A 25,991-nucleotide genomic window follows, 5' to 3' on the forward strand; every position below is an offset into this window, starting at 1 on the left:
TTCATAAACTGCCGGAAATTAAATGTGTCGAACCTAAAAACACAACTCTATTATGCAAAACAAAAAATTCTTCTTGAATTTTTTTTTTAATTTATTATTTTATTCTGTAAAACTTCAAACGTTGCGAGGTGGGTAGGCAGCCTGTGTTCCCTCCGCTGCAACACGGCACTCCTCGTCGTACCAGCTGTTCTTTTGCATTATCCGAAAACCAATGGTTTCGGTTGCAGCTGTACGTAAGAAGCTTGAAATGCCGTCCCACAGTTCCCTTATACCGAGTTGTTGACGAGTGCTCTCAGAGAGCAGGAGTGCAAGTCGAGTAGAAAATCGTTCGGCTATCTGTTGTGATTGCAGCTTCGCGACGTCGAACCTTGGCTACAACAAGATAGTGGTCCGGGTCGATGTTAGAGCCTCGGAGCGCGCGCACATCTAAAACATTGGAAACGTGTCTTCCGTCTATCAAAACATCATCGATCTGGTTGGTGGTTTTTCGATCCGGAGACAGCCAGGAGGCTTGATGAATTTTTTTATGCTGGAATCTAGTACTACATTTGATGATGTTTTCTGATGGAGACTAAATTTTCCGACCGTTGTGCGAAAGATACCTCCTTTGCCTACCCTGACGTTAAAGTCGCCAAGCACGATTTTGACATCGTGGCGGGGGCAGCTTTCATAGGCGCGCTCATAGAAGACATCTTTGGTCACATCGTCCTTATCTTCCGTCGGGGTGTGGGCGCAAATCAGCGATATGTTGAAGAACTTCGTTTTAATGCGGATTGTGGCTAGACGTTCATCTACCGAGGTGAATGCCAGGAAACGGCGACGGAGTCTCTCTCCCACCACAAAACCCACATCGAATATGCGCTCCTTTATATGGTCACTTTAGTAAATGTCCCAAGGGCCGACTCGTCTCAGGCTTTGCCCCGTCCATCGCACTTCTTGGACGGCGGTGATGTCAGCATTTATTTTTATGAGGACATCAACCAGCTGGGAAGCGGCATCTTTCCAATTAAGGAAGCGGACATTCCAGGTGCGGCGATTTCATAATGCGTATACCATAATCGTCATCAAAAGGGGGATCGCTTGTCCGAGGCTGTTTTTCTTTTCATTGGGTCGTTTTTTACGTGACGGGTTCCAAATCCAGCGAATAACCCTGAGGAGGGATGGTTCGCCTTCAAACGGATGTTTTTGGCTACCCAGAAGATAAAACACCGTCGCGTTAACGTCTGTGAAACAATGCTGTCCGACTACAATGACGTCATGAAACGTACTATTACTGGCGATGAGTCTTGGCTCTATGCCTACGACTCGGAAACAGACGATTAACCGGCCGAATGTTGTGGCAAAGACCACGAACCCGAAAAAACCACGTCAAAGCTGGTGAAAAATGATCGAATCACTATAGCATACAGCTCCCATACATACTGGTCTATTGAAATCAAGATAAAGATTTTTTTATACCCTTTTATTATAAGAAATGCATGTGTGAAGGGTATCATGGCTTCGGTGCAGTCGAAAATAACATATATAAATTGTTTTTTCTAACAAAAAAATGTATTTTATGCATTTTATTTACCTCCTTGGCTGTCTTCTGCCTTTTGCCTTCAGCCAATTCATTTTATTTCATTCACTCTCGCGCACATAAATTACCTTTTATAATAAAATATTTTGTATATGTATTTAAAGCGAAGTGAGGAGTATTTATGCAGGTATTATTTACAGCTAGAAATGGCCAACACTGCGCTTCGCCACGCCAACAAGTACAAGTGCACTCACCTAACACACACGCCACACAGAGCTGACACTCCTCTCGCTTTGACTACGCTTTGACGTCACATTTTTTATATTTCACACACGTTTTCAGTTAATTCGCATGCATTTGCTCACACATACACATTTACAAGTGGGAACATTACCTGTAGTTGCATGTATATGCATGTGTGCGTGTGAAGCTGGGTATATGTGAAGGTGTGTGCGTGTGAATAAATTCTAGAAAATACTTTTGCAGAAATTTTGTATAAACTGCAAGCACTGACAACCAAACCACGTACTTAAATATATATCTATATATATGTGTGAATGTGTGTCCCTCCTTGCCCCTCAGTCCAGCAGCAGTCCGCTTGTACGTGCAAATACCGAAATTTCCGCACATAATAAACTAAAGTGGCGGCAGTCAAAGTGCAGGACATTCATTCATACACACAAACACTTAAACAAGTGCGCGAATGTGTGCCTGTGTGTGTTTGTGCTCATCTACATAAATAACGTTATGTGTGACAATGATGCATGGCATGGTTGCAGCGTGACCAGCGCGTCCTCGCAGCGTGAAAGTCCAAGCGGGAAAGGTATTGAGCGCTTAGCTAACTGACTAGACACATATGTATATATGTATATGCACACACACGCAGACTTGCATTTTTGTCTTTCGTTTTCAGCACTCCAGTAATGAATAAATTATTATTTCGCCAAGCATGTGGCGCTTGAACACAGCGTTTGGTGTTGCAACTATGCAGATTATGTATATTTCAAATGCACGAAAGTTGCGAAACAAAAATAAAGTGTGGACACTGGAGTGTTGCGTTTAATTTAGTTGCAAGCTTTTTGTCACAAAATTTGTTTTTGTTGTTGTAATTTTATTTTTTGGTTGTTTTTATTGTTGCTGCTGCTTTACCGATATTGTTGTTTTTGTTATTGTTGTCTTAATTTATTAGTGCTGTTTTTATTGTTGTTGTAATTTACTGCTGCTGTTGTTGTAATTTACTCTTGTTGTTTTTATTGTTGTTGTTTTATTGTTGTTGTTTTTATTGTTGTTGTTGTTATTGTTGTTGTTTTTATTGCTGCTGTTTTTATTGTTGTTGTTCTTTAGTTTTGTTGTCATTTATTCTTGTTGTTGCCATTTCCCTTCATTTTTATTGCTGAAGATAAGCGAGAAAAATTGCAATAACTTTCAAATGCAAGACACAAACATAAATCAATTTGAAAGTGTTGTGACACACACACAAACTTCGTTCTTATAATACACACATATGCGTCGAACAATGTATGTGTGCATATTCCTTTTGCCCTTTGCTCCACATTGTTGTTGCCTTATTGCTCTTTCTGCGGCGCTGCTCAGCTGTCAGTTGTCATGGAGGCGCGGCTTGCTTACAAGTGCATAAATTTCAATACAACAACACCAACAACCATTGCGCATATTAGAAACTGTCAGTGGCAACAGCGCGCGCATATAAATAATTCAACGAAACAAAATTCAATCAACGCGACAGTTTGATTGCGCCTTAAACGCATTGAACGCCTCGGAGTCGTCACTTCGGAGAATTGCTTAGATACTATTTGATTGTCTTAAGTGATTTAGTGAATTTGTACGGATGTGTCCTTTTCCAACTTTATCAGGGAGTAGGGAGTGACTGCTGTTTGGTTTTCGCGATTTTGCGGTTTTAGTTAAAGTTTAAAGTATCTATTAATAGAAGAACCTAGCTCGCTTAAAAAATATTGTCTTTTACCCTGATACTGATATCATGTAAATCATTAGTGTATACTTCAGTATTTCCGAGGACGATGGTGATTTTGGAGACAGAGATATATTTTCTTGAACCAAAATGTACTCATATATGACTAGTTCTAAATATTATTAATTTTTTTGAAAATGAACCTCGCCCTTAAAATGTTTAATAATCTCATTGCCTCACTCCAGTTACTGCACTTTATACGTTCCAGAACTGACTTCGAAATGTTAAAATTCATTATTAGCCGTCTCGACAATCGCAAATGAATACAGATCATTACGAGGAGCTGCGATTTTAGAAGAATATTCGTAGAATAAATTTTGAAATAATTACAGAAAATAATCCAGAACTACCATATTTGATTTCAAAATACTAGTTGCCTACAGAACTCAAGTCACCCGAAATATTTTTGATTTTCTCTCGTCATTATGCTACTACTAACCGATCATTCTAGTTAGATTAAGCTTTTTCTGGGTTCTGTGCCTGAAGATCTTTCCAACTTGCTTGTTTTCTGTTTCCAAAGGTCCATATATGAAAATAATGTATAGACTTCTGCCACCTAAAAATATTTCCAGATTTTATATTATAAGAAAGATTTTTTGTTCAATGAGTTTGGAAGCGCTTCGCTTATTGTCTACTTCGAACTTCAACTATCATTTAAGTCAATTTTCGAAGCTTCTTCAAAAATGTGTATCCATGGATTGGTTAATAACCATTTTTTTGGTTAAAAGAAGTAAGAAGAAGAAGAAGGTGGGCCGAATGATGGCCAAAGTGCAGCCACCTGCGGCCTGGTGATGCTGCGCCTCACATCTCAACCAGCCAACCAAAGTCATCAAAAAAGTAATACTTGATGGTTGAAATCCAGAATCACTAAATGTCCACAATTTGTTATTAATAGCCTTTTCGTACAGGAGTTAATTGATCAATTAACTGTTCTGCTCGACGAAAATTGGTCTTTGCTCGACTAAATCTGGCCGTTGCTCGACTAATTTAGATCGATTTAGCATACAAAATAATTATTACATGAATTCTTAATCGAATTCAAATTGAGTTGAAACTAGAATGCAACTAAGCTGTATATTTCGTTGTATTTAACCATGCTGGTTGTTGTCCAGGCTACAAGTTTGATCGTCTGCATTAATAAAATAGCAATCAGCTGGTGAATAACAATAATAATATTATTAATAATAATAATAGTAATAATAATAAAAAAAATACATAATGAAAAGATACAAGCCAGTATAACCGGCTGATCGTTAGTTAATCAAGCCTTTCGTTAATCGAGTAGCCGACTATGTGAAAGGCAAAAGCTGGTTTCTCAATTGTAATTCTAATGTACTAAATTTATTTGGCTGTGCGAAAAGGCTATAAAAGCCGATGAAGTCTCAATTTAACAACACCTCCTTTCTTATTGAATTCCTAGGTCCTAATCTTTCTAATATTGGTTGAGTGTTGTAATTGAAAACAGCGTGGTGATAAGATTGGATCCAAACGACCGAAGTTATACACATAAATTGCCGTCAGTCAGTCAGGTTCATAAAAGTTTATTTATAATTTTTTTTTAATATGTATATACCATACATGCAAACTTTCTTTATCTTCTCTCGTATTAATTTAGCGCAAAAAAATACTTCTTACTCAATTCCATCCATTCTTACTACCTTTTCCTACCTTCTATAGTCACAATTATGCCGACATTTGTAGCAAAACTTCTACACTTTCAAGCGCATATTTCAAATTCAACATTTCCTCAGTGCTTTAACACAAAGAACACGCCTGAAATAACCCCAAAATGTGAAAGAGTGGAATTTATTCCCTACACATATTCTCACTTAAAATTAAACTAATGGCAAAAGGGTTGCTTAAATGCAAAGAAACAACTGAACCAGGTGCTTGTCAAAACGCACTCACTCACACATAAACGCAGATATTTGAAAATTTTCCTTGTGGATAACAAAGGTTGAAAAATGAAAATCTTTGCACCCCAAGCATTTTTATGTAAATCTATGTTTGTATGTGCGTAGATACTACATTCTTCTGTTATTGCTCTAAAAAGGAGTAAAGAGTTTGCTTCTCATAGTAAATGTTGGAAAGTTGCATCAAAGGCAGCACCGAATAAAGGCAAAATATTACAAGAAATTTTCGGTGCGAATATCAAAGAGAAAGAAAGAAGAGCGTTTGCTCACGGCATTTTTGAGTTGTACAGAAATATGAAAGCATTCTTTTTATTTTCTGCTTAAAATTAAAAGCCAAATAATTTTTGTAGTGAGGAATGCGGGAGCAAGGGAAACGCCGATAAGCAAAGATGTGCCATTTACACAAGGGTTTAATTGAATTTAATTTTATTGTAATACATATATAAAATTTTTTATGAAATATTTTAAAATATTTGACATTTAAATATTTTTTGTATAAAAAATTTTAGTTGCATTTTCTTGCGATTTAAACTTTCTAATGGTATTAATAACTAATTTAACAAAATTATTGTAATACTTATCTGATCAAATTTGGATCGGACTAAGTCGTCCATCCACTTCCATTTAATGACGACAACATCAAAAAATTTAATGAAACAGTGTTTAAAAATCGTCGTGTTAACGTCAGAGGGCATTTTTGTCACTCCGGGTCAAATAGGAACAGATGGTATTTAAAAAAAATTTTGAAAATTAAAAATTTATTTTTGATAATTAATTTTTTTTTTTTTGAAAACTAAAAACAATTTTTTCAAATGTATTTAAAATTTTTTTAAATTAAAATTTTTCAAGTGTATTTAAATTTTTTTAATTATTTTTTTGAAATTTAACATTTTTTCTTGTTTTAAATTGAAATAAATTTTTTCAAGTGTATTGTTAAAAATTTGTATCCGTTTCAATTATCTAGTTTTTCAAAACTATTGAAAATAGTAATATTTATTTATATCCGATCCACTACATGATAGAAAAGCTCCTTAAACTACCAATTGAAAGACCAAAAACAGATGAAAGTCTTTAAGATCCTCTGTTTAAGCGTATTTATAGCATTTTCGAATACCATAAATTTGACCGTTAATACTTATAAATGTATGGAAAAGCTAATTTCATGACCTGAAAGCGCTTTGAACTTGTCTATGCAGCTTTTAAAAGAGCTTTCTTTCTGATCGAAGCTGGCAACGCTATTAAGCACATTAAATGAGTCTAAATTAATTTCCAATAATAAAAAAAGTCGTATTTTTATTTATATATAATATATTCAACGAAGATTTACCGTTTTGAATTGCAGCGCCATCTATAGCGAGCTTTTATTTAAATATATTTAATAAAATCAAGTCCTTATATGAAAAACGTTTTTCTTTCACAAAATAATTTACCAAAATTTGCCATGGAATATTGTGTAAGGTAATGCTACAATCTCCCTGCAAATTGTTCAGATTAGACTACTATAGCATATAGCTGTCATACAAATTGAACGAGCGGAATCAAGCGCTTGTATGGAAAACTTTTTCGTTTGACGAGATATCTTCAAGAAATTTTACATGGTCAAATGGCTAAAGCAATAGTCTAACATGCGTAGAAATGGTTGAGATCGGTTGACTATAACATATAGCTGGCATACAAACTGGCCAATCAAAATTAAGTTCTTTTAAGAAAAACTTTTTCATTTGAAGAGACACCTGTACGAAGTTTACCATGGATTATTATCCAAGACAATGCTACAATCTCCGTAAAAATTATTTTGATCGGATCACTATAGCATATAGCTGTCATACAAACCTGCCGATAAAAATTAAGCGCTTCTATGGAATTGTTCGTATCTTTCTTCAAACAGCATTTTTTTATGAAGTTCCTCAGAAAAAAGTCTCAAAAAAGCTTCGCTGAATAATTAAATTTGATGGCGCAAGCGCTAAAACAGTTTTGCCAACAATACTATTACCTCATCCGCCCGCAAAAAAGGGATCAACTTTATTTTTTACTGTAGTAGAGCGGACACGCCGTCGCAAATTTGACAAATAAATCAACTCTGCTGAGTGACGCCGCACAAATACACACATACACACACGCACAAAATAAAACGAACACACCCAAGCAAAAAAAATTTGCTAATAGCCGCGACGAACGGACGACAACGGACAACGGACGGCGGGACGCAGACAATAGTCAACTGGACATTTGGCAGTCGTCAGCAGACAGCAGACAGTTGGCAAATTTTTGTGGCTACTGCAATGTCACACATCAATTACCAACGATGACGATGGCCGCAGCGCTGACGACGACGGCGTTGGCGGCGCACAAACGCTAATGCAACACTGTCGGCACAACGTCTTTTTTCGGCTTTTCGCTTTGCAGGCAGGCTACGCTTCCAGCGTAGCGAGATTGAACGGGACACAAATTGCCTGACTGACTGACTGACAGGCGGACGAACTGACTGGCTTACCGGCTGAGTTGCATAGACCGGGTTAGGCGTGAGTCCATGCACGCTGCTAAATCACGTTTCAAATGCTTGCAGGCGATGAGTCTGCTTGTGTGTATGTGTGTGTGTAGGTGTAGGTGTAGGTGGGTGTGCTCATATGTTGGTCACTCGCTGCGCATCCGCCCACTGGAAACATGCAGAAAATGTCAAAATCACAAAAGGCAATAAACTGCATGCGAAATTGTGCACATTTTTCAACAAAAGCGTCGAGTATTTTTTTCCTCTCCGAAACTCCATTTCTGTTGACTGACGTGCATACATTTATATTAAGTCACTTTTTCGAGCTCCAGCTTTTTTTGTTATTGTTGCGATGCTCTGTGAGTGTTGCGAAATTGTCTTCTATGCCTACGCTGGAGCTGTCAGTTTGACTGCGATGGTGTGTAGCGCCTTTTTTCACCAGTGCTGACGCTTAGAAAAAATTCTCAAACAAAAAAGTGCAACACTGCACTGCAGTCGTAGATTAGCTGTAAACTAACGAGTTTGTCACACATACACAGTACAATAAATTGTCCGTATTAACTTGTGAAATAGTAACAGCTGCCAATAGAAATGTCAAAGTCCGCACGGAATGCAACGCTGCGCTCAAAAAAAGCGGAGTTGTAGACAAACTGGCATTAAAATTAAGAAAAGAACACTAAAGCTATTAATTATCGGGCGTCAAAAGCAGTTACTGGTAAACTAATTATCGTGACAAGCTAAGGCGTCTGCTCTTTTGTATGGGTGCGAATTAGTCTCTCAGCTTTTGAGATTTCGATCTGCCACTTTGCAAACGTCTTTACCTTCCAAGGAGCTGTTCATTAGAATTAGTCCCTCTTCCAAGGAGCTCTACATTTGTTGGAACCGGCGAAATCGGACCACTATACAAGTAGTATATGACTGATATACAAACCGACAGATCAAGATCAAGTCCTTGTATGGAAAACTTTTTTGTTTGACGAGATATCTTCACGAAATTGGGCACGGATTATTGGCGAAGACAACGCTACAATCTCCGAGCATGTAGCTAAGATCGGGAGGTCATTATAGTATCATATAACTGCTATACAAACTGACAGCCAAAATCAAGATCAAGCTCTTTTTATAGCTTTTTATTCAAAAAAAAGTGTATATGTAAAGGTGTTACGACGATGAGTAGTACGAGTTCAAATTGCTATTGGTGCAGGAGTGTAACCAACAACACCTGATCTGGGTGCCCGGTCACAGAGGTATAGCTGAGAATGAACTTGCTGATGAGCTCGCACGCTCTGCAATATCCACTAACATAACAGGACGTGAATCCTTCAACGCGGTGAGTTCTCATATCATAAGGGAGCTACTCTGCAGGGAAAAAGGAGTATGCAGAGCGAGGTATTGGCAACAACTCCAAGGCATGCGTCATTCCAAGTTGCCTATGGTGGGTTTTAACCTGAGCGGGTTTAAATATGTAACCAACTTTCTTAGGAACAAATTCAAGCTACTTGTCGCATTCTACACTGGCTACTGTAACCTCAAGAAGCACTTGTATGTATAACATGGGCCTAGCATTTGTGCAAATTGACGGTTCTGCGACAGGGATCCTGAAACTCCAGAATACCTTCTAATGGACTACACAGCAGTCTGTAGAAGCAGGGTATTGGAATTAGCAGTATAATTGAAATGCATCTATATGCTGAGACTAAGTGAGTCGTTGTGTCTTGGGAGCCCTAAGGTCGCGGTGCAATCCTCATCAATTAATCTTATCTTAGGGGTGTTTTTTCTTATTTTGTTACAGTAAGCCCTCGATAAAACGGCCATAGCTTATTTCAGCTAGTATGCCCTTACACATATGTATATCAATTGTTTTTTCATAAATATGACTTTATATTGAAATTATTTTGAAAAGATACCGCTATACAATTTTTAGTTTCATTTAATGATGTGTTACTGTACTTCTCAAATTTGAACACCAACTTCTATAAGTTGTCAAATATTTTTCTTGAGTTCATCAACAAAAATTTTTAGGAAAATGTTACCTTACCATATGCTATTATTTTCTTAGCAAAAATTTTATTATGAGCTGTTTGTTTTCGCAATTATTTTTAAGACGTATTCATCAAAACTTGCTCTTCTTTTAGGATTTTTTTCTTAAACACCGAAAATTTACTTCTGAACTAATTCCAAACATTTAATTTATTTTTTTTCCAGACGGTATAGTCGGACCCGGCACCATTACGTCGCCGTGGCCACCGATGGGTGCCGGCCCGCCGGGTGCGCTGGGGCCGGCAGACACAAATGGCAGTATGGTGGATAGTAAAAATTTGGATGTCGGCGATATGAGCGACGTAAGTAGAACATTTACAACCAAATATTTATCTAGTGTATTTTACAATGTATATATAACGTACTAACATATATGAATGTAGCATATTCTACTTTCTGTATATAAAGGATAAACCATTTCGAGGTTCCCTACATTATTAAAGAAAAAACACAGAAACTTCAAATTTAATGCGGAATGTTTTTGCCATTCGAAAGAACATTCTTCGGAATTTATTTTTTTTTAATATTGATTGCCCGCATAGGCTTTAGACTTTACTTACCCTCACAGGAAAACGTCTAACTGTGTGATATCACGCGATCTTGGTGTTCAATTGACTGATCCTAAACGTAATACTATCAGCTCACCGAAGTTTTCTTTCAATATGTTCATTGATTGATGGGATGTTTGGGAAGTGGGTTATCATGGCGCGAAAACGGTTGCCATTGACGATTAAGTTCTCACCGGCATCATTTATGAAGAAATATGAACCGAAGATTTCACCGGCCCACAAACCATACCAAACCATTGGTTTTTCTGGATGAAATGGCAGCTCTTGATCTCTTGAGGTTGCTCTTCATCCCAAATGCGGCAATTTTGCTTGTTTACTTACCCATTGAATCAAAAAAGGACCTCATCGCTGAACAAAATTTGCCCGTCGGAGTGGCTCCGCTAAAGCTTTCCCTCTTTTAGTCGTGACCCTAGACTTCACACGGGTTTGCTACCGCGTCTTACACAAGGGTTACTCACGTTTCCAGGGTGCGCAGCAAGGACCAGTAGGAATTGGGTATGACCCTGTGATTGTTACAGCTTACCCAAAAGCATTACACCTCAGCCTTGAAATCCAACGCAGAATTACTCTTGCCAACAGGTGCTACTTTGAACTGAGTAGGCAACTGAAAAGTAAACTCCTCTCTCGACGAACAAAGACCGTTACCGCTCCCATCCTGCTTGATGATGCGGAGGCAAAGACAATGACAATATCTGATGAGTCGGTCTTAGTGGTGTTCAAGGGGAAGATTTATGATCATTTTCGCATTGGCAACGGCGAGTACCGCAGTCGATGGAACGATGAGCTCGAGATATACGGGGACATTGACATAGTTCAGCAACCAAGAGTCAGCGGCTGCGCTGGCTGGGTCTTGTTGTCCGGATGAAAGAGAACACTCCAGCTTTGAAAGTTTCCGATTCAGTACCCGCCACTGGTAGCAGAGGAAGAGGAGGGCCTCCAATCCGTTGGAGATGCGCTACACTGTAGAAGTCTGTAGTTCAAAAATATTTGAGTTATTGATTTGAAATTTCAGTATGTTACTTCCAAATGTATAATCTAACGAAATATGAAAACTAGTTGCTTTTTTTTTTTTGGAATATATTCCTCCCCGGGGGTACATCTCATCGCTAAATTCTAGGCTGAAGCCCCTTTGGTACAGCTGTTCCCACATTACTTTGCTCAGCAGCATGACAACTCACTAACCAACATGAAATTTGATAATTTAATCCACATGCATGCCGTCAAATAAATCACAACCAACTACCACACACACACACGCGCCATCACACATACACAACCACTTTCATAAGTGAGACTAACTAAAATGGCACTTAACTCAATTGCAATTGAACTCCATTTTGGTTGTTTAGGCGCGCAACCGCAAACGCAAAACTGCACGCAAAAACAATAAAATACCAGCAACAACAACAACTAACCATTAAAACAACAACGAAGCATGCAATTAAATGTGGAATCAAATGAAAAATGTAACTAAATAAGCGCGAAAACGTTAATGTAACAATAAGCGCATGCGTGTGAGTTTGTGTATGAGTGTGTGTGTGTGTGTTTGTAGTGGTTACGTAATAAATACCGTGCAATAAAAAACCGAAATAAAATACAATTAAAAACAATACGAGTTAATTTTCAAATATGCCTGCAATTTCATTTGACCACAAATATGTTTGCAGTCAATTTCGGATATCAAATAGAAGCCACACGCACACACACACCCACACAAACGCATAAACGTCAAAATCTATGCATATGTATGTAAATAATATTGCGCAATATAGCGTTGATTGTGTGAATGTGTGTGCCGTGATTCTAATGCCGCTTTGGTGCTGAAGCAAGACTCTTCATAAATGTGAGAGTGTGTGCGTGAAGAGTATATACATACATACATATGTATATCACTACAAAAATACATATGTATATGTGTGCGCTGCATGTGTCGCAGACTCCTTCAAATATTATTAACTTCATCAATGTAATTTGACACCGGCGCTGCCAACAGCAAAGGCAACAATGTCAACTGCAACAACAACAAAAACAAGTGCAACAACAACAATATCAAAATAATAACAGCAGCAACAATGCGTGCATGTGACAATATTGTATTATATTACCGCAGTCGCTGCCATAACCGTAACAGCGTGTGTGCCCCACTCAAAGCCGCTCCCCTCGCACACCGGCCCACACGCATACACTCAAAGCAGCGGCCCACCACTCCACCTGCAAGTATAACGGCAATCGCCACAGCAACATCAATAGCAACAGTTGCCGAATGTCAACGTCAAACCGTTAGATTGGTGAGATGCCTTTCAGGCAGTTGCTGCTGACTGCTGTTTGGCGTTGCCAACGGTCTTCACCCATGAAACTCCAGCGCCCAGGCACATGCATTATTATATAAAGGAAAAGTATACTCGTATGCACATATATGTGTGTTTGTACGAATGTGCTCCGGTGTAGGTGTAAATTTTTGCATGTGTGTCTGTGCTCTGCTTTGAGCAGCTACTCAAATTGCTCATTAAAACTCATTGACAATTAAAGCCACTTGAATTTACACGCTCGAGTAGCACACTTTTGTTGCTGTTGTTGCATACGTACGTTATAACGAAATTCATTGCTGGTGCTGCGTACGAACGAATGAACGACGATGCTGCACTTCAATATATCGCCGACTGGCATCATTAATATCAGAAGCGTTGCCGTGGTAATGTGACGATACGATGCACAGTGGGATGAGTGTAATGAAAAATTTATACAAAAAATCAAAAAAATATATAAAAAAAATTATTTTAAAAACTAATTATGAATAAATTTAAAAAATCAAATTTAAATTAATATAATTAATAAAAAAAAGATTAAAATTTATAAAAATCAACTGTTAAAAATTAAAAATTAAAATTTATAAAAATTAACCGTTAAAAAAATTATAAAAATAAATTAAAAAAATTAATTGCTAAAACAATTCTGATGAAAACTTTATTGCACAAAATTATTATTGAAAAAATTGTTTTAAAATTGAATTATAAAAAAGTTATTTTAATTAATTCAAAAAATTTAAATTATAAAAACCTAATTGTTAAAAAAATTATAAAGAAGTAAAAAATTTTAAAATTTAATTGTTCAAAATTATGATGACAAATTTATGACAAAATTAATATAAAAAAAATATTTTAAAATTAATTATATAAAATAATTTTAACAAATTAAAAAAAATTAAATTGTAAAATATTAATTAATTGTAAAAAAAATTACAAAAAATAAAAATTAATAAAGGTTAATTCCCACAAAAATTACGACTAAAAATTTATAAAACAAAAATAAATATTAAAAAATTGTATAAAAAATTAATTATTAAAAATAATTATTTACAAATCCAAAAAAAAAATACTAAAAATAAATTCTTAAAAACATTATAAAAATGTAAAAATTATTAAAAAATAATTACTAAAAAATTGTAAAACAATAAATATGTTAAAATATTAACTGTAAAATATGTCTTACTGTTTATAGAACATAACTAACTGTTAAATTATTAAAATATATATATTTGTAATAGTTAACATTTTTAGTAATTTTAAGTGAAAAATTAAAAATTTGCAGAATTTTAATTTTTAAAAACATAATTGTTAAGAAAATTGTACAAAAATAATAATGAAAAAAAATTATAAAAACATGTACGAGTATATAATATAATATAGTATATGCATATGTATGTATATGTACATATGTATGTATAAGTTCATATATTTTTTAATTAATTTGAAGTGAAAAATTAAAATTTCCCAGAATTTTAATTAAAAAAAAAAACAAATAAATAGTTGTAAAAAATTTTACAACAAAAAATTATAAAAAAAGTTATAAAAATTAGTTGTTAAAAAATTAAAAAAAAATAAAAAGATATTTATATTATATATGTACATACATATATACATAAGTTCATATTTTTGGTAATTAATTTTTTGTAATTTGGAGTGAAAAATTACAAATTACCAGAGTTTTAATTTTCAAAAAATAATTTGAAATAAAAATTAAAATAATTTACAGTGTCTTTCATTTTATCCTTCTTATAAATGATTTGTTTGTTCGTTGCGGCAAAAAATATTCCCCAATAATTTTGACAAGCGCTGAAAAGTGCAAAGGCACTCATTGGCCGAATACGAAATCGGGTTCGTTCTGGTTACGTAAATTCGACTGTAATGGCAATGATACATGTTTATCGAAATTTGTTGTTCTTGTTGTTGTTCTAACAACCGAAAACATTCCTAAAGTAATTTCGAGAAATAGTACCGAGTTGACAGTCCTTGGCCGGTTAAAAATCCGTTGCTCTCCGATCACTTATAACCGACTGTTGTGGAAACGATCCTTATTTGTGATCGTAAGCCCTTCGAAGGCAATAAAATATTCCATAAATGTTCTAATGTGATTTTTGTGCAAAATAGAACAGTGTGCTCAAAAAATTTCGTGTAAAAAAGACCTAGAGTAGATCTTCCCCATAAAAAATATAAAATATTGCACAGTGTATGTTCTAAGTAGTGACATAAAACTCAAATTCCATTAGCTATATATAACATGTATCACAAATATATCATCATTTATATTTCGAAGTAATATGATATTCGAAAAAAGTTCGAAATTAATTTCGAAATCATCAACTTTCTACATTTCAAGAATTATTACGAATTCGAACACTACTTCGAAATCATCAACTTTCTACATTTCAATAATTATTATAGAATTCGAACATTTCAAGCACTTTTTCGAAAAAATAAACTTTCTACATTTCAAGAACTATCTCCACTCATTATTACGATTTTTTTAAAACAATTTGCACCACCAACGCCCACTGTGCTGTAACTGATACATGAAGAGAGCGTATGAGAGAAAAGTAGAATGACTTGCACTTTGCTGCAGTCAGCAACCATTTTAATAAAATACATACATATATACATACATACATCTATATATATAATGTATATATATATGAACAAGAGTGCAACTCCAGCGTTTTTATGCCATGCTATGCCACATATCCTTGCGTCATGTGCCTTCGCTTGTACACATACACAGTTGCATATGCTTGCCCTTCATTAATGTCAAAACCGATTACGTCGCAGAGGGTTCCGCTTAATGTGCAAAGTGCACTTTCTCACACATTAAATGCGCCTTTGTGACACTTTTTATGCTGAAAAACTGAAAAAAAATTAAAAAGAACGGTTCAATGGAGCTAAATGTGTATAAAGGAACTATAATTGCGTATAGTGTTTAAATATGTTTTTATAATATTGTAGGCATATTGTTGTCACACATTCATTAATTTTTTTTCCAAATTTCTCTTTTTCTCACGCCTCGCAGGACGAAAAGGATCTCTCCTCTGCCGATGCGGAAGGTGTTTGGAGTCCGGACATCGAACAGAGTTTTCAAGAGGCTCTCTCCATATATCCGCCATGTGGTCGACGAAAAATCATTCTATCCGATGAGGGTAAAATGTATGGTAAGTAAAGGGAACAATTTAGTACTTAGATACTTATAGATATACATACATATGTACATATGTACTAATGTTTGTCGTTACATAAAATGCAAAATAGCGTAACATGACTTTTCATAAGTTTACAGGCGAAGAAATAGCGATATAATAGAAACCGCTAATATTGAAACAAAATTTTAGTTTTGGTTATAAACTGGTTATATGTTGGTTATTAAGTGGTTATATGTTGGTTATAAAGTGGTTATATATTGGTTATTATATCTGATAACGACTTTCAATTATTTCTGATGAAAAAATACTCGTTTTTTCCTACTGCGCCTAAAACTATGCTTATATTGTTAACATTGCACACCAAATAGATCCTCTCAACGAATCTCCCCCAACAAGTGCCATCAGCCGCCACCTTCACACAAAAAATCAAAAATTTGTGAAAGCTATCACAGCTCATTGCCGCAATTACTTCAAAAATACTAAATTTTGATTGTGTTTTGACAACTCAAGTCACATAATTGACACTTCGAATCGTCAAGCACTATTGAGACGCAACAAAAACAACCGACACTTAAAGTTTTTATAGCTGAGGCGCTGAAAAAACGAAAATGGCACACCACGCACCACAAACCATTGCACAACGTCGCCGCAATGAGCGATAATCCACTTTAAAGCAATTATAATCTCTTTGCTCTGTCATAATACGCAATAAACTGTGCCACTTACAAGCACTTCAGATTTTCCCGTTTCATTTGTGTATGTGTGTGTGAAATTCGCCAATTTTCCAGCACGTTCCACGCTTTGATGGCGACAAGCAGCAAAAAAAGCTGCAATGACAGCAGCAACACTGCTCGAGAAATCTTGAAAAATGCGCGCACAAAAGCAACAACAACAACTATTGCGTATATGGCTCAATAACGGATAAAAAGCGAAGGAAAGAAGATGAAAAAAAGTAAAAGAAAAACAGCCAAGTGATCTGCCAAATGTGGGCAGCATGTAGTGAGCATTAATGCGATTACAGCACATTTCCTCATTTATGCGCCTATTTACTATTTACACACATACACATGTACAAACGTACATATGTTTTTTGTGTGTTAAAGTATGAGTGTGCTTAGCAGCGGGCAAGCTTTGTGCTTAAATCGCTTACAGCATCCGCCCACAGGCTGCGCCGATTCTTAACTAACAACAGTGCACGGCGTGGATCGGTGCCCAGTCACTAGGCACTGTCTTGGTTGGACGTGTGTATATGTGTTGATAATCATAGTAAATCTAACAGCGAAGCAATTTCAAACGCCCACACTGATCATGCCGAAGCAATTGGCTAAAACATAATGTGAAAATAATAAATTCAAACGAAATTTCAAGATAATCGAAAAAATTAAATTAAAGCAAATTTAAAATATTATATAAAAAATTTGGAAAAATTGTAAATAAACAAATAAATAAGTTACAAAGAAAAAATATATAAATTAAAATAAAATAACAATAAAATTAAAATTAAAATAAAACAACAAAATTAAAACACAAATAAAAAATTATATGAAATACAAAAAAATTTTAAATGCAAAAATTAAATAAATTAAAATGAAATAAAATAAAAAATACAGCAGAAATTAAAAAACAAAAATCAAAAAATGTAATAATTTAAATAAAATTAATTTAAATAAGCAAAAAATATAGAAAAAATTAAATTAAATTAAATAAACAATTAAAAAAATAAATAAATTTAAATAAAATACAAAATATAAAAATAATTCGATTGCAAATATTCAATAAATTAATATGAAAAAAGAAATTAATTAAATATAAATAAACCAAAAAAAAATATTGATAAAATTAAATTAAATAAAAATCAGAATTGAAGGAAAAAATTTAAAAAAATATTGATAAAATTAAATTAAATAAAAATCAAAATTTTAGGAAAAAACAAACGAAAAAAATTAAAAAAAAAATATTTTACATTACTACCATATTATTGATTAATTCCAAAAAATAATTTAATTTAAAAATTATGTATTGAAAAAATTTAAAAAAAGAAATAAAATAAAATGAAAAAATAAATTAAAAAAAAAAAAAACAAAATAAATATACAAAATAAAAATAAATTAAAATAAAATTAAAATAAATTAAAATTAAAAAATAAAAAAATCAAAATAAAAAAATTAATAAAAAGTGATAACAATAATTAAAAATTAAATTAATTAAAAGAAAACAAAATAAAAAAAGTTTAAATGAAAATACATATGTTAATTAATTATAATATTTTTGAAAAATTCCAAAAATAAAAAAATAAAATAATGTTATATAATTATAAATTAAATTAAAATAAAAAAATTGAAATTTATTATAATATTCTTGATTAGTTATTAAAACAAATATATAATTTTTGTACAATTTTTTTAAATAAATAAAGCTTTTTATAACTTTTTTTAAGAATACATAAAAAATAAAAACTTAACAATCATTTTAAAAAATACTAAAAATTACAAACAAATTAATGTTGTTTACTTTTTCCTACAAATAAATAAAGTTTTTTATAATTTTTTTATACTTTCGCAACAAAGTTGCTAAGGAGAGTATTATAGTTTTGTTCACATAACGGTTGTTTGTAAGTCCTAAAACTAAAAGAGTCAGATATAGGGTTATATATACCAAAGTGATCAGGGTGAAGTAAGTTGAAATCCGGATGTTAAATGTCCGTCCGTCCGTCCGTGCAAGCTGTAACTTGAGTAAAAATTGAAATATCATGATGAAACTTGGTACACGTATTCCTTGGCTCCATAAGAAGGTTAAGTTCGAAGATGGGCAAAATCGGCCCACTGCCACGCCCACAAAATGGCGGAAACCGAAAACCTATAAAGTGTCATAACTAAGTCATAAATAAAGATATTAAAGTGAAATTTGGCACAAAGGACCGCATTAGGGAGGGGCATATGTGGACGTAATTTTTTTGGAAAAGTGGGCGTGGCCCGCCCCCTACTAAGCTTTTTATACATATCTCGGAAACTACTATAGCTATGTCAACCAAACTCTACACAGTCGTTTCCTTTAGGCATTTCCATGTACAGTTCAAAAATGGAAGAAATCGGATAATAACCACGCCCACCTCCCATACAAAGGTTATGTTCAAAATCACTAAAAGTGCGTTAACCGACTATCAAAAAACGTCAGAAACATTAAATTGTACGGAAGAAATGGCAAAAAGATGCTGCACCCAGGCTTTTTTTAAAAATTGAAAATGGGCGTGGCGTCGCCCACTAATGGACCAAAACCCATATCTCAGGAACTACTCTGCCGTTTTCAATGAAATTCGGTATATAATATTTTCTTAGAACCCTGATGAAATATGGGTGAAATCGCCTTCTTCCAATATAACGCTATTTTGAATTCCATCTGATGCCTTCTCTGTATAATACACACATTAGGAACCAATGATGATACCGGAAAAAATACGGTATTTGAAAAATATGTAAATGACTGATAATGAAATCTCGATTATCACTTTATCATGCGAGAGTATAAAATGTTCGGTGACACCCGAACTTAGCCCTTCCTTACTTGTTAGAATATAAAATAAAAAAATGTAAAAAAAATAAAAATATAACATTCAAATTACAAAATTAAAAAAACAATTAGATGTTCAAAGCTTTTAACTGAAAATTCTAATCACCCATTTTAAATATGTTTTTTAAATCAAATTAATAAAAATTTATTATTAAAATTTATAAATTTAATTACAATCAAAGAAACACAAATTAAAACAAAAGGTTGACTTACAAAAAAAAATTAAATTAAAAAGTTATATAAAAATTGATCTCAAATTTAGATTTTGCAACTAAGTTTATATATCAAATTTATAATAATAAAAATATAAAAAAATTACTTTTTTATATATATTTAAAATTTATAAAAATAAAATAACAAAAAGAATTTTTTTATTAAATATGGCTAAAATCAAAACACTATATAGAAATTAATTGAATTTTATAAGTTTTTAATTAAAATTTTTTCCATGCAAGACAACATCTAAGCCAATAAAGAAAATTTTACTGAAAAAATACATCTGTACGTATGTTTAAATTAATTTGGATTATAAGTTGCTGACAGTAGTTGCACCTAAAACCCATCGGCAATGGCTTAACCTCCTAACCGTCAGTAAGCCAGCTCTCAATGCCGGCATAAAAAAGATCTTATCGCTAAGGATGCACAAGCCCATTTGCTTCAGAGGCTCTTACTCACATACATACATATGCACATGCATACTTACTACCATATCAAAATACACACTGAATATATGTAGTACACATATACATATATATACACACATATGTACATATATATGTATATATCGCATATATGTATGTATACTTGTTCAACGCTTAACTTCATTCATAAAAGTTCTCTGCAAAGTGAAATACACCAAAGTGCAGCGATAAAATAAATTGCAAAAAAAGCATAAAAATGGAAAAACACAAAAACTTCATTGAAATTATCAATTTAGTTGCAGATTTACGCTATTTAGTTGCGCCTTGAGGCAGGCATTAAATGCTGCGCCCAACTATCGCTCATGCAGAAACTTACAAGCATACAAATATACCTACATACATATGTATATGCATGTATGTATACCGCTGCCTCAAGTGGCCAGTTTTTTCCCCGGTTGCCATTCAACGAAGTCTGCGAGTTTTTCATAAAGCCATATCTCACATTTATGCAACACTCATCCATACATACATACAGAAGTACATTTATACATAACTGCTGCCTGTTGAACTCGCCTCAAATCGCAGTCAACTTCGCGACTTGACACCCACACATTTCCTTTTCAGTACTTCTGCTGCTTATTATGTTGCCTTTTCTTGTCGCGAATTCTTTTTCTCAGACATTTTGCGCGTTTCAGACCTTTCACCAGCGCTTTATATATATATGTATGTATGTATCATGGTAAAATATTGATTCTATACATAAGAAATACTTATCTTACGTTACCTTCTGAATGTCTCAAAGTTCGTGCCACACTGAATATACCCTGTTCAGGGCACAAACTGATGATTTTGGAGACGAACTTCGAAAATTGTAACCCAAATTTCGGATTGAAAAAAATTTTTAATCCAAAATTCGGGATTTAAAATTAAAAACTTAATTTGATATACGGAATTAAGAAAAATCTAAACACATAAGCCCAACATCTCAAATTAAAATTAAAATATTAATATTTATTTTATTAATTTGTATTTTAGTCGAGATGGCAACACTTCCAAAATAAAAATATGTTTACAGTAAAATACCTTTTAAGACTTCCATTAAACACCAACTTTGTATACCAAGTACTATAATTTATTTGAGAACACTATTTAGCTTATTTTAGTTATTTAAAATGATGGCAACTCCTATTTCAAAATCATAAAAATGTGAATCTTAGCATGTTTTATCGCAAATCCAATACATATACACATATGAATACGTTTTTTACTCAATTATCAATTTTACTCATTTTTTACAAAAGCTGGCAACTCTTTTTATATCGAAAAAAATATTTTTCGATAATTCTATTACTATCACCAATAAAAAAATACTAAAATGTTTTAATTTAATGGTGATAATTTTTTTTTTGAAGGGTGGCAACGCAATAATAAAACTTTTGTATTAAAAAAAATAAATGCAAATAAAATACACTTTTTTAATTTACAACATATTTTTATTAATTATTATTTTTGGAAATTTCATAAATTTTTTGGGGCTGCAACCCTTTTGAAATCATAAAAACATTTAAGAATTTTATTAAGGGTCTATATTACTATCACCAATTAAAAAATAATGCAATGTTCAAAATTATCAATTGATTAAATTTTTTAATTTTTTTTTTGGTAATTTTAAAGGGTGGCAACGCATTAATATAACTTTTGAATAAATCACACTTATTATTTTTAAAATATAATATATTTTTATTATTTATTATTTTTATCAATTTCATTAATTATTTTTTACTTAGCTTGGCAACCCTTTTCACTTTTTTTCAAGAATTTTATTAAACATCTATTTTACTATCACCAATTAAAAAATACTACAATGTTTTTATTTATTAACTAATTTTTTTTTAAAGGGGGGCAACCCATTAATACAACTTTTGTATTAAACATATACATATACATATGCAAATAAATCACACATATTGAATTCACACTATATTTTTATTAATTATTATTATTATTATCTATTTCATTTATTTTTTTTTTTACATGACTGGCAACATTTTTCAAACCGAAACATTCTTTTTTTTCCAACAATTCTTTTAAACTACTACATTGCTATTACCTATTAAGAAATACTATAATGTCTATATTATAAGTTGATTAAATTTTTTTTTAATTTTTAAATGGTGGCAACCCCTTAATATAACTTTTTTTTTAAATACATATGTAGTATATGCAAATAAATCACAATTGTAAAATTTACAATATGTTTTTCTTAATTATTATTTTTATCAATTTCATATTTTTTACAAGAGCTGGCAACGCTTTTTAAACCGAATTTTTTTTATGAATTCTATTAAAAGTCTATATTACTGTCACCAATTAAAAATACTAAAATGTTTTAAATACCCAATTGATTAAATTTTTTAAAATTTTGAAAGGGTGGCAACCGCTCATACATATAACTTTTATATTAAAAACAATATGTGCAAATAAATATATGTATCTATATACATACATATATGTTTATGCATATGAATGTCTGTCTACATATCTCTGCTATCTGTCGCTTGTCGTCTGTTTGCCGTTTTCTATCGTCCATCATCGTCTACGTCTCGGTCTGTGGCAGTGTGTCGACACACTTAATGATACATTTTATGTCAAGCTGGCGTAGCAAAAGCGACTGGCAGGCGAAGCGTTGACTTTTGGAACAAACGCCGCCAGCGACATTAATTCATACACACATACAAACAAACAAACATTAACATTTTACACATATGTACATACAAACAAACATAAACACATATATACATATATATTTACATATAAGCATGTATGTATGTGCGTATATTTTTCCTACTATTTCTCATAAAGCTTGCGGCGAACAGATGGTTTTCAAATCGACTGGCACATGAGTAAACAAAAACATACACATACATATGTACTTATATACTCGTCTGTATGTCTGTATGTCTGTAAGTGTCTGATAAATGCAAAAATATCGCAAAGCACAAAAAAAAAGCATAACCACATGTAATCGTGATTTATTTGTCATGCAGAAATTTGTCATTTTCTGCAACAAATGCATGCGTCCAAACATACACACACACGCACATACATACTTACTGTTTATGCAAGCATTACTTCATATGTGTTTCTTTTTCTTCATATTTCACTTTTTGTTTTAATTTTTTTCCGCAATTGTCGTGTATTAATGAAGTTTACTTAAACTTTACAGTTATATGCACATAAGGTGTGCACACTCACGCCTCCAACGCGAAGGTGGTCGCTTTGCTTGGGAGTCATCTAGCCAGCGCTAGCTTCTCCTGCTTGCTGCTAGCTAGAGCTCCACGTTTATTTTAGCAACTGTTTACATGCATGTGCATGTGTGTATGTGTGTGTGTGTGTGGGCTGGTAGGCTGTCCATAATGATTTCCTTACCTCGATTAGTTACTTGCGCTCACGTTTGTATGAATGTGTGTCTCTTACTTGATGTCATATTGACCTCAGTAGCTGGGCTTAAACAGCACTTACTCGTAATGTACGGTATGTGTGGCAAATTATGACAGCCAAATGACGTTGTGTAAATGCATTATGTTGATTGCTTTTTGAGTGAGTTATCTCGTTGTGATTACCATTTCCTGCTTAAATGGAAAATGCCGAGCCGCCAGTAGTTTAGTAAATTTCTTTTCTGGATTGGTCTTAAGCTAACCAAAAAATGCATTTAAGTGCATAAATTATTGGTTCTTTGCTGTGAAGAAGGTTTTTTTCGGTAGGCTGACGAATTTCGGTCCAATTATTTTAATTCACACAATTGGGATCAAGCGCTTGTATGGAAAACTCTTTCATTTGTCAAGCAATCTTCACGAAATTTGGCATGTATTAATATCTAAGGCAACAGTGCAAGCTTCGAAAAATTTTTTCATATCGGACCACTATAGCATATAGCATCCATATAAACCGCGCAATTGAAAGCAATCGCTTGTATGGAAAACTTTTTTATTCGACGAGATATCTTCAAAAAATTTTGCATGGTTCATTATCTAAAGCAATGGTGTAATATACATAGAAATTGTTGAAATCGGCTAGCTGAAGCATATAGCTGCCATACAAACTGACCGATCAAAATTAATTTCTTGTATGAAAAAAATTGTCATTTGTCAAGCTATCTTCTCGAAACTCGACGAAAATTAATACCTAAGACAAAAATTTAATCTCCGAAGAATTTGTTCCGATTGGATCACCTTAACATGTAGCTGCCATACTGATACATAAACTGATCGGTAAAAATCCAGGCCTTGTATGGACAACTTTTTCATTTGTTAAGCTTTCTTCACATAATTTGACGCGGTTTAACACCCAAAGCAATTATATAAAATTCAAGAAAATTGTTTAGATCGAACCACTATAACACATAGCTGTCATACCAACTGACCGTTCAGAAACTGACAAAAATCCATATAAAAAAATATTTTTAGATTTTTTAGACTCCTTTATGCTATAAAAAGTGCACCTCTGAAGGGATTTAAAGCTTTTGTGCTGCCGAAGTAAGCTTATTGTCTGGTTTTTTACTTTAAAACACAATTACATTGCATAACTTTAGGCGCTAGAACTATTTTTTCTCAATTGCTCAAGAATTCATATCAATATAGTGTGTCTATTACTTCAAAAGTAAAGCGACTGAAAATTGTTTACCTTTTACCTTAACACAAATTAAAATATTGCATAATTTTAGGCGTTAGAATCTAAATTATCTAATTTTTTTTCTAAATTTCTAAAAAATTCCCATCAATATTATATTTATTACTTCAAGAGTGAAGTATCTGCAAAAATTTTTACCTTTTACCTTAAAGCAAAATTTTATTGCATAATTTTAGGCGCTATAATCACTTTTTCTCAATTTCTCAAGAATTCCTATCAGTAAAGTGTGTTTGTTACTTCGAAGGTCAAGCGACTGCAAAATAAAGCCCAAAAAATTCAAAATGTCACAGAGATTGCATTGAGATGGAACTATTTGGGCATTTCTTTTATAATTCCTATCCAGGTTCTACATTCCTGCCGAAGCAGCATAAAAGAGATATATTTCTCGGCTTTTTTTTTACTTCAATAGCATCTTAAGCCGAAGCAATTCACATTTTTATAGCAAGCTTCCTATCCAGCAGGATTAAAAGGTTCAAAAATAATGTTTTTTAACGAGAAAATCCTTTATTCAATAGCCCAGAAGCCAAGCCTAATGTTTGCACTGATCTTTTTTGGCATTTACGATAAATTTACTTCAATAACAGACTGAATTTGATATTTACTATTGAAAACATAATGTTATACTCGTTTTAAGGCGCTTAAATAAAATAAATTGAATTAAATAAATCCACGAACACAGAAATAAAACTCATAAATCTTACTCAAAGTAAGTTGAAGCTCGTTCAATGGCGCAGAAATAGTAGTTTGAGGTTCAATACTAAATAATTTTACTTTTAACAACTCTTCCCTCTGAAAACAACTGAATTTTCTCACTTATCCTTCTATCTCTCTCTCTAGCTCTTCTTTGTTGGTCCCCTCTAAGCTCTCTTATGTTTTTTACTCAAGTATCATTTCACTTTAAATCTCATTTCCTAAGCAGCTTGCCATATTTTCAATATAAAAACCGGCTTAAAATTCAAAAATAAATAAAAAGAAGATTTGCAGCGCTTACAAACAAGCTTACATCTACTTACGCTCATACACAAATATTAATATATCTGCTAGGCATGTGTTTGTTGTACACACACTAACAACGACCGCAAAAGGAATGTCGAAAATGCTAAAACAAAAC

At 33.2% G+C, this 25,991-nt stretch overlaps 1 protein-coding gene across 9 annotated transcripts in view; it reads left to right on the forward strand.

The window, feature by feature from the left end:
- LOC120775003 (protein scalloped) overlaps positions 1-25,991 on the forward strand; it is a 289,532-nt gene that overhangs the window by 224,956 nt on the left and 38,585 nt on the right. For all 9 annotated transcript variants that reach the window (XM_040104932.1, XM_040104933.1, XM_040104934.1 and 6 more), the window contains 2 exons: positions 10,113-10,249; positions 15,857-15,995. In XM_040104932.1, the coding sequence (XP_039960866.1) occupies positions 10,113-10,249; positions 15,857-15,995 (276 nt within the window). The remainder of the gene's footprint in view (positions 1-10,112; positions 10,250-15,856; positions 15,996-25,991) is intronic.

This window comes from Bactrocera tryoni, chromosome 4, assembly GCF_016617805.1.
Source record: "Bactrocera tryoni isolate S06 chromosome 4, CSIRO_BtryS06_freeze2, whole genome shotgun sequence".
NCBI classification, from domain to species: domain Eukaryota; kingdom Metazoa; phylum Arthropoda; class Insecta; order Diptera; family Tephritidae; genus Bactrocera; species Bactrocera tryoni.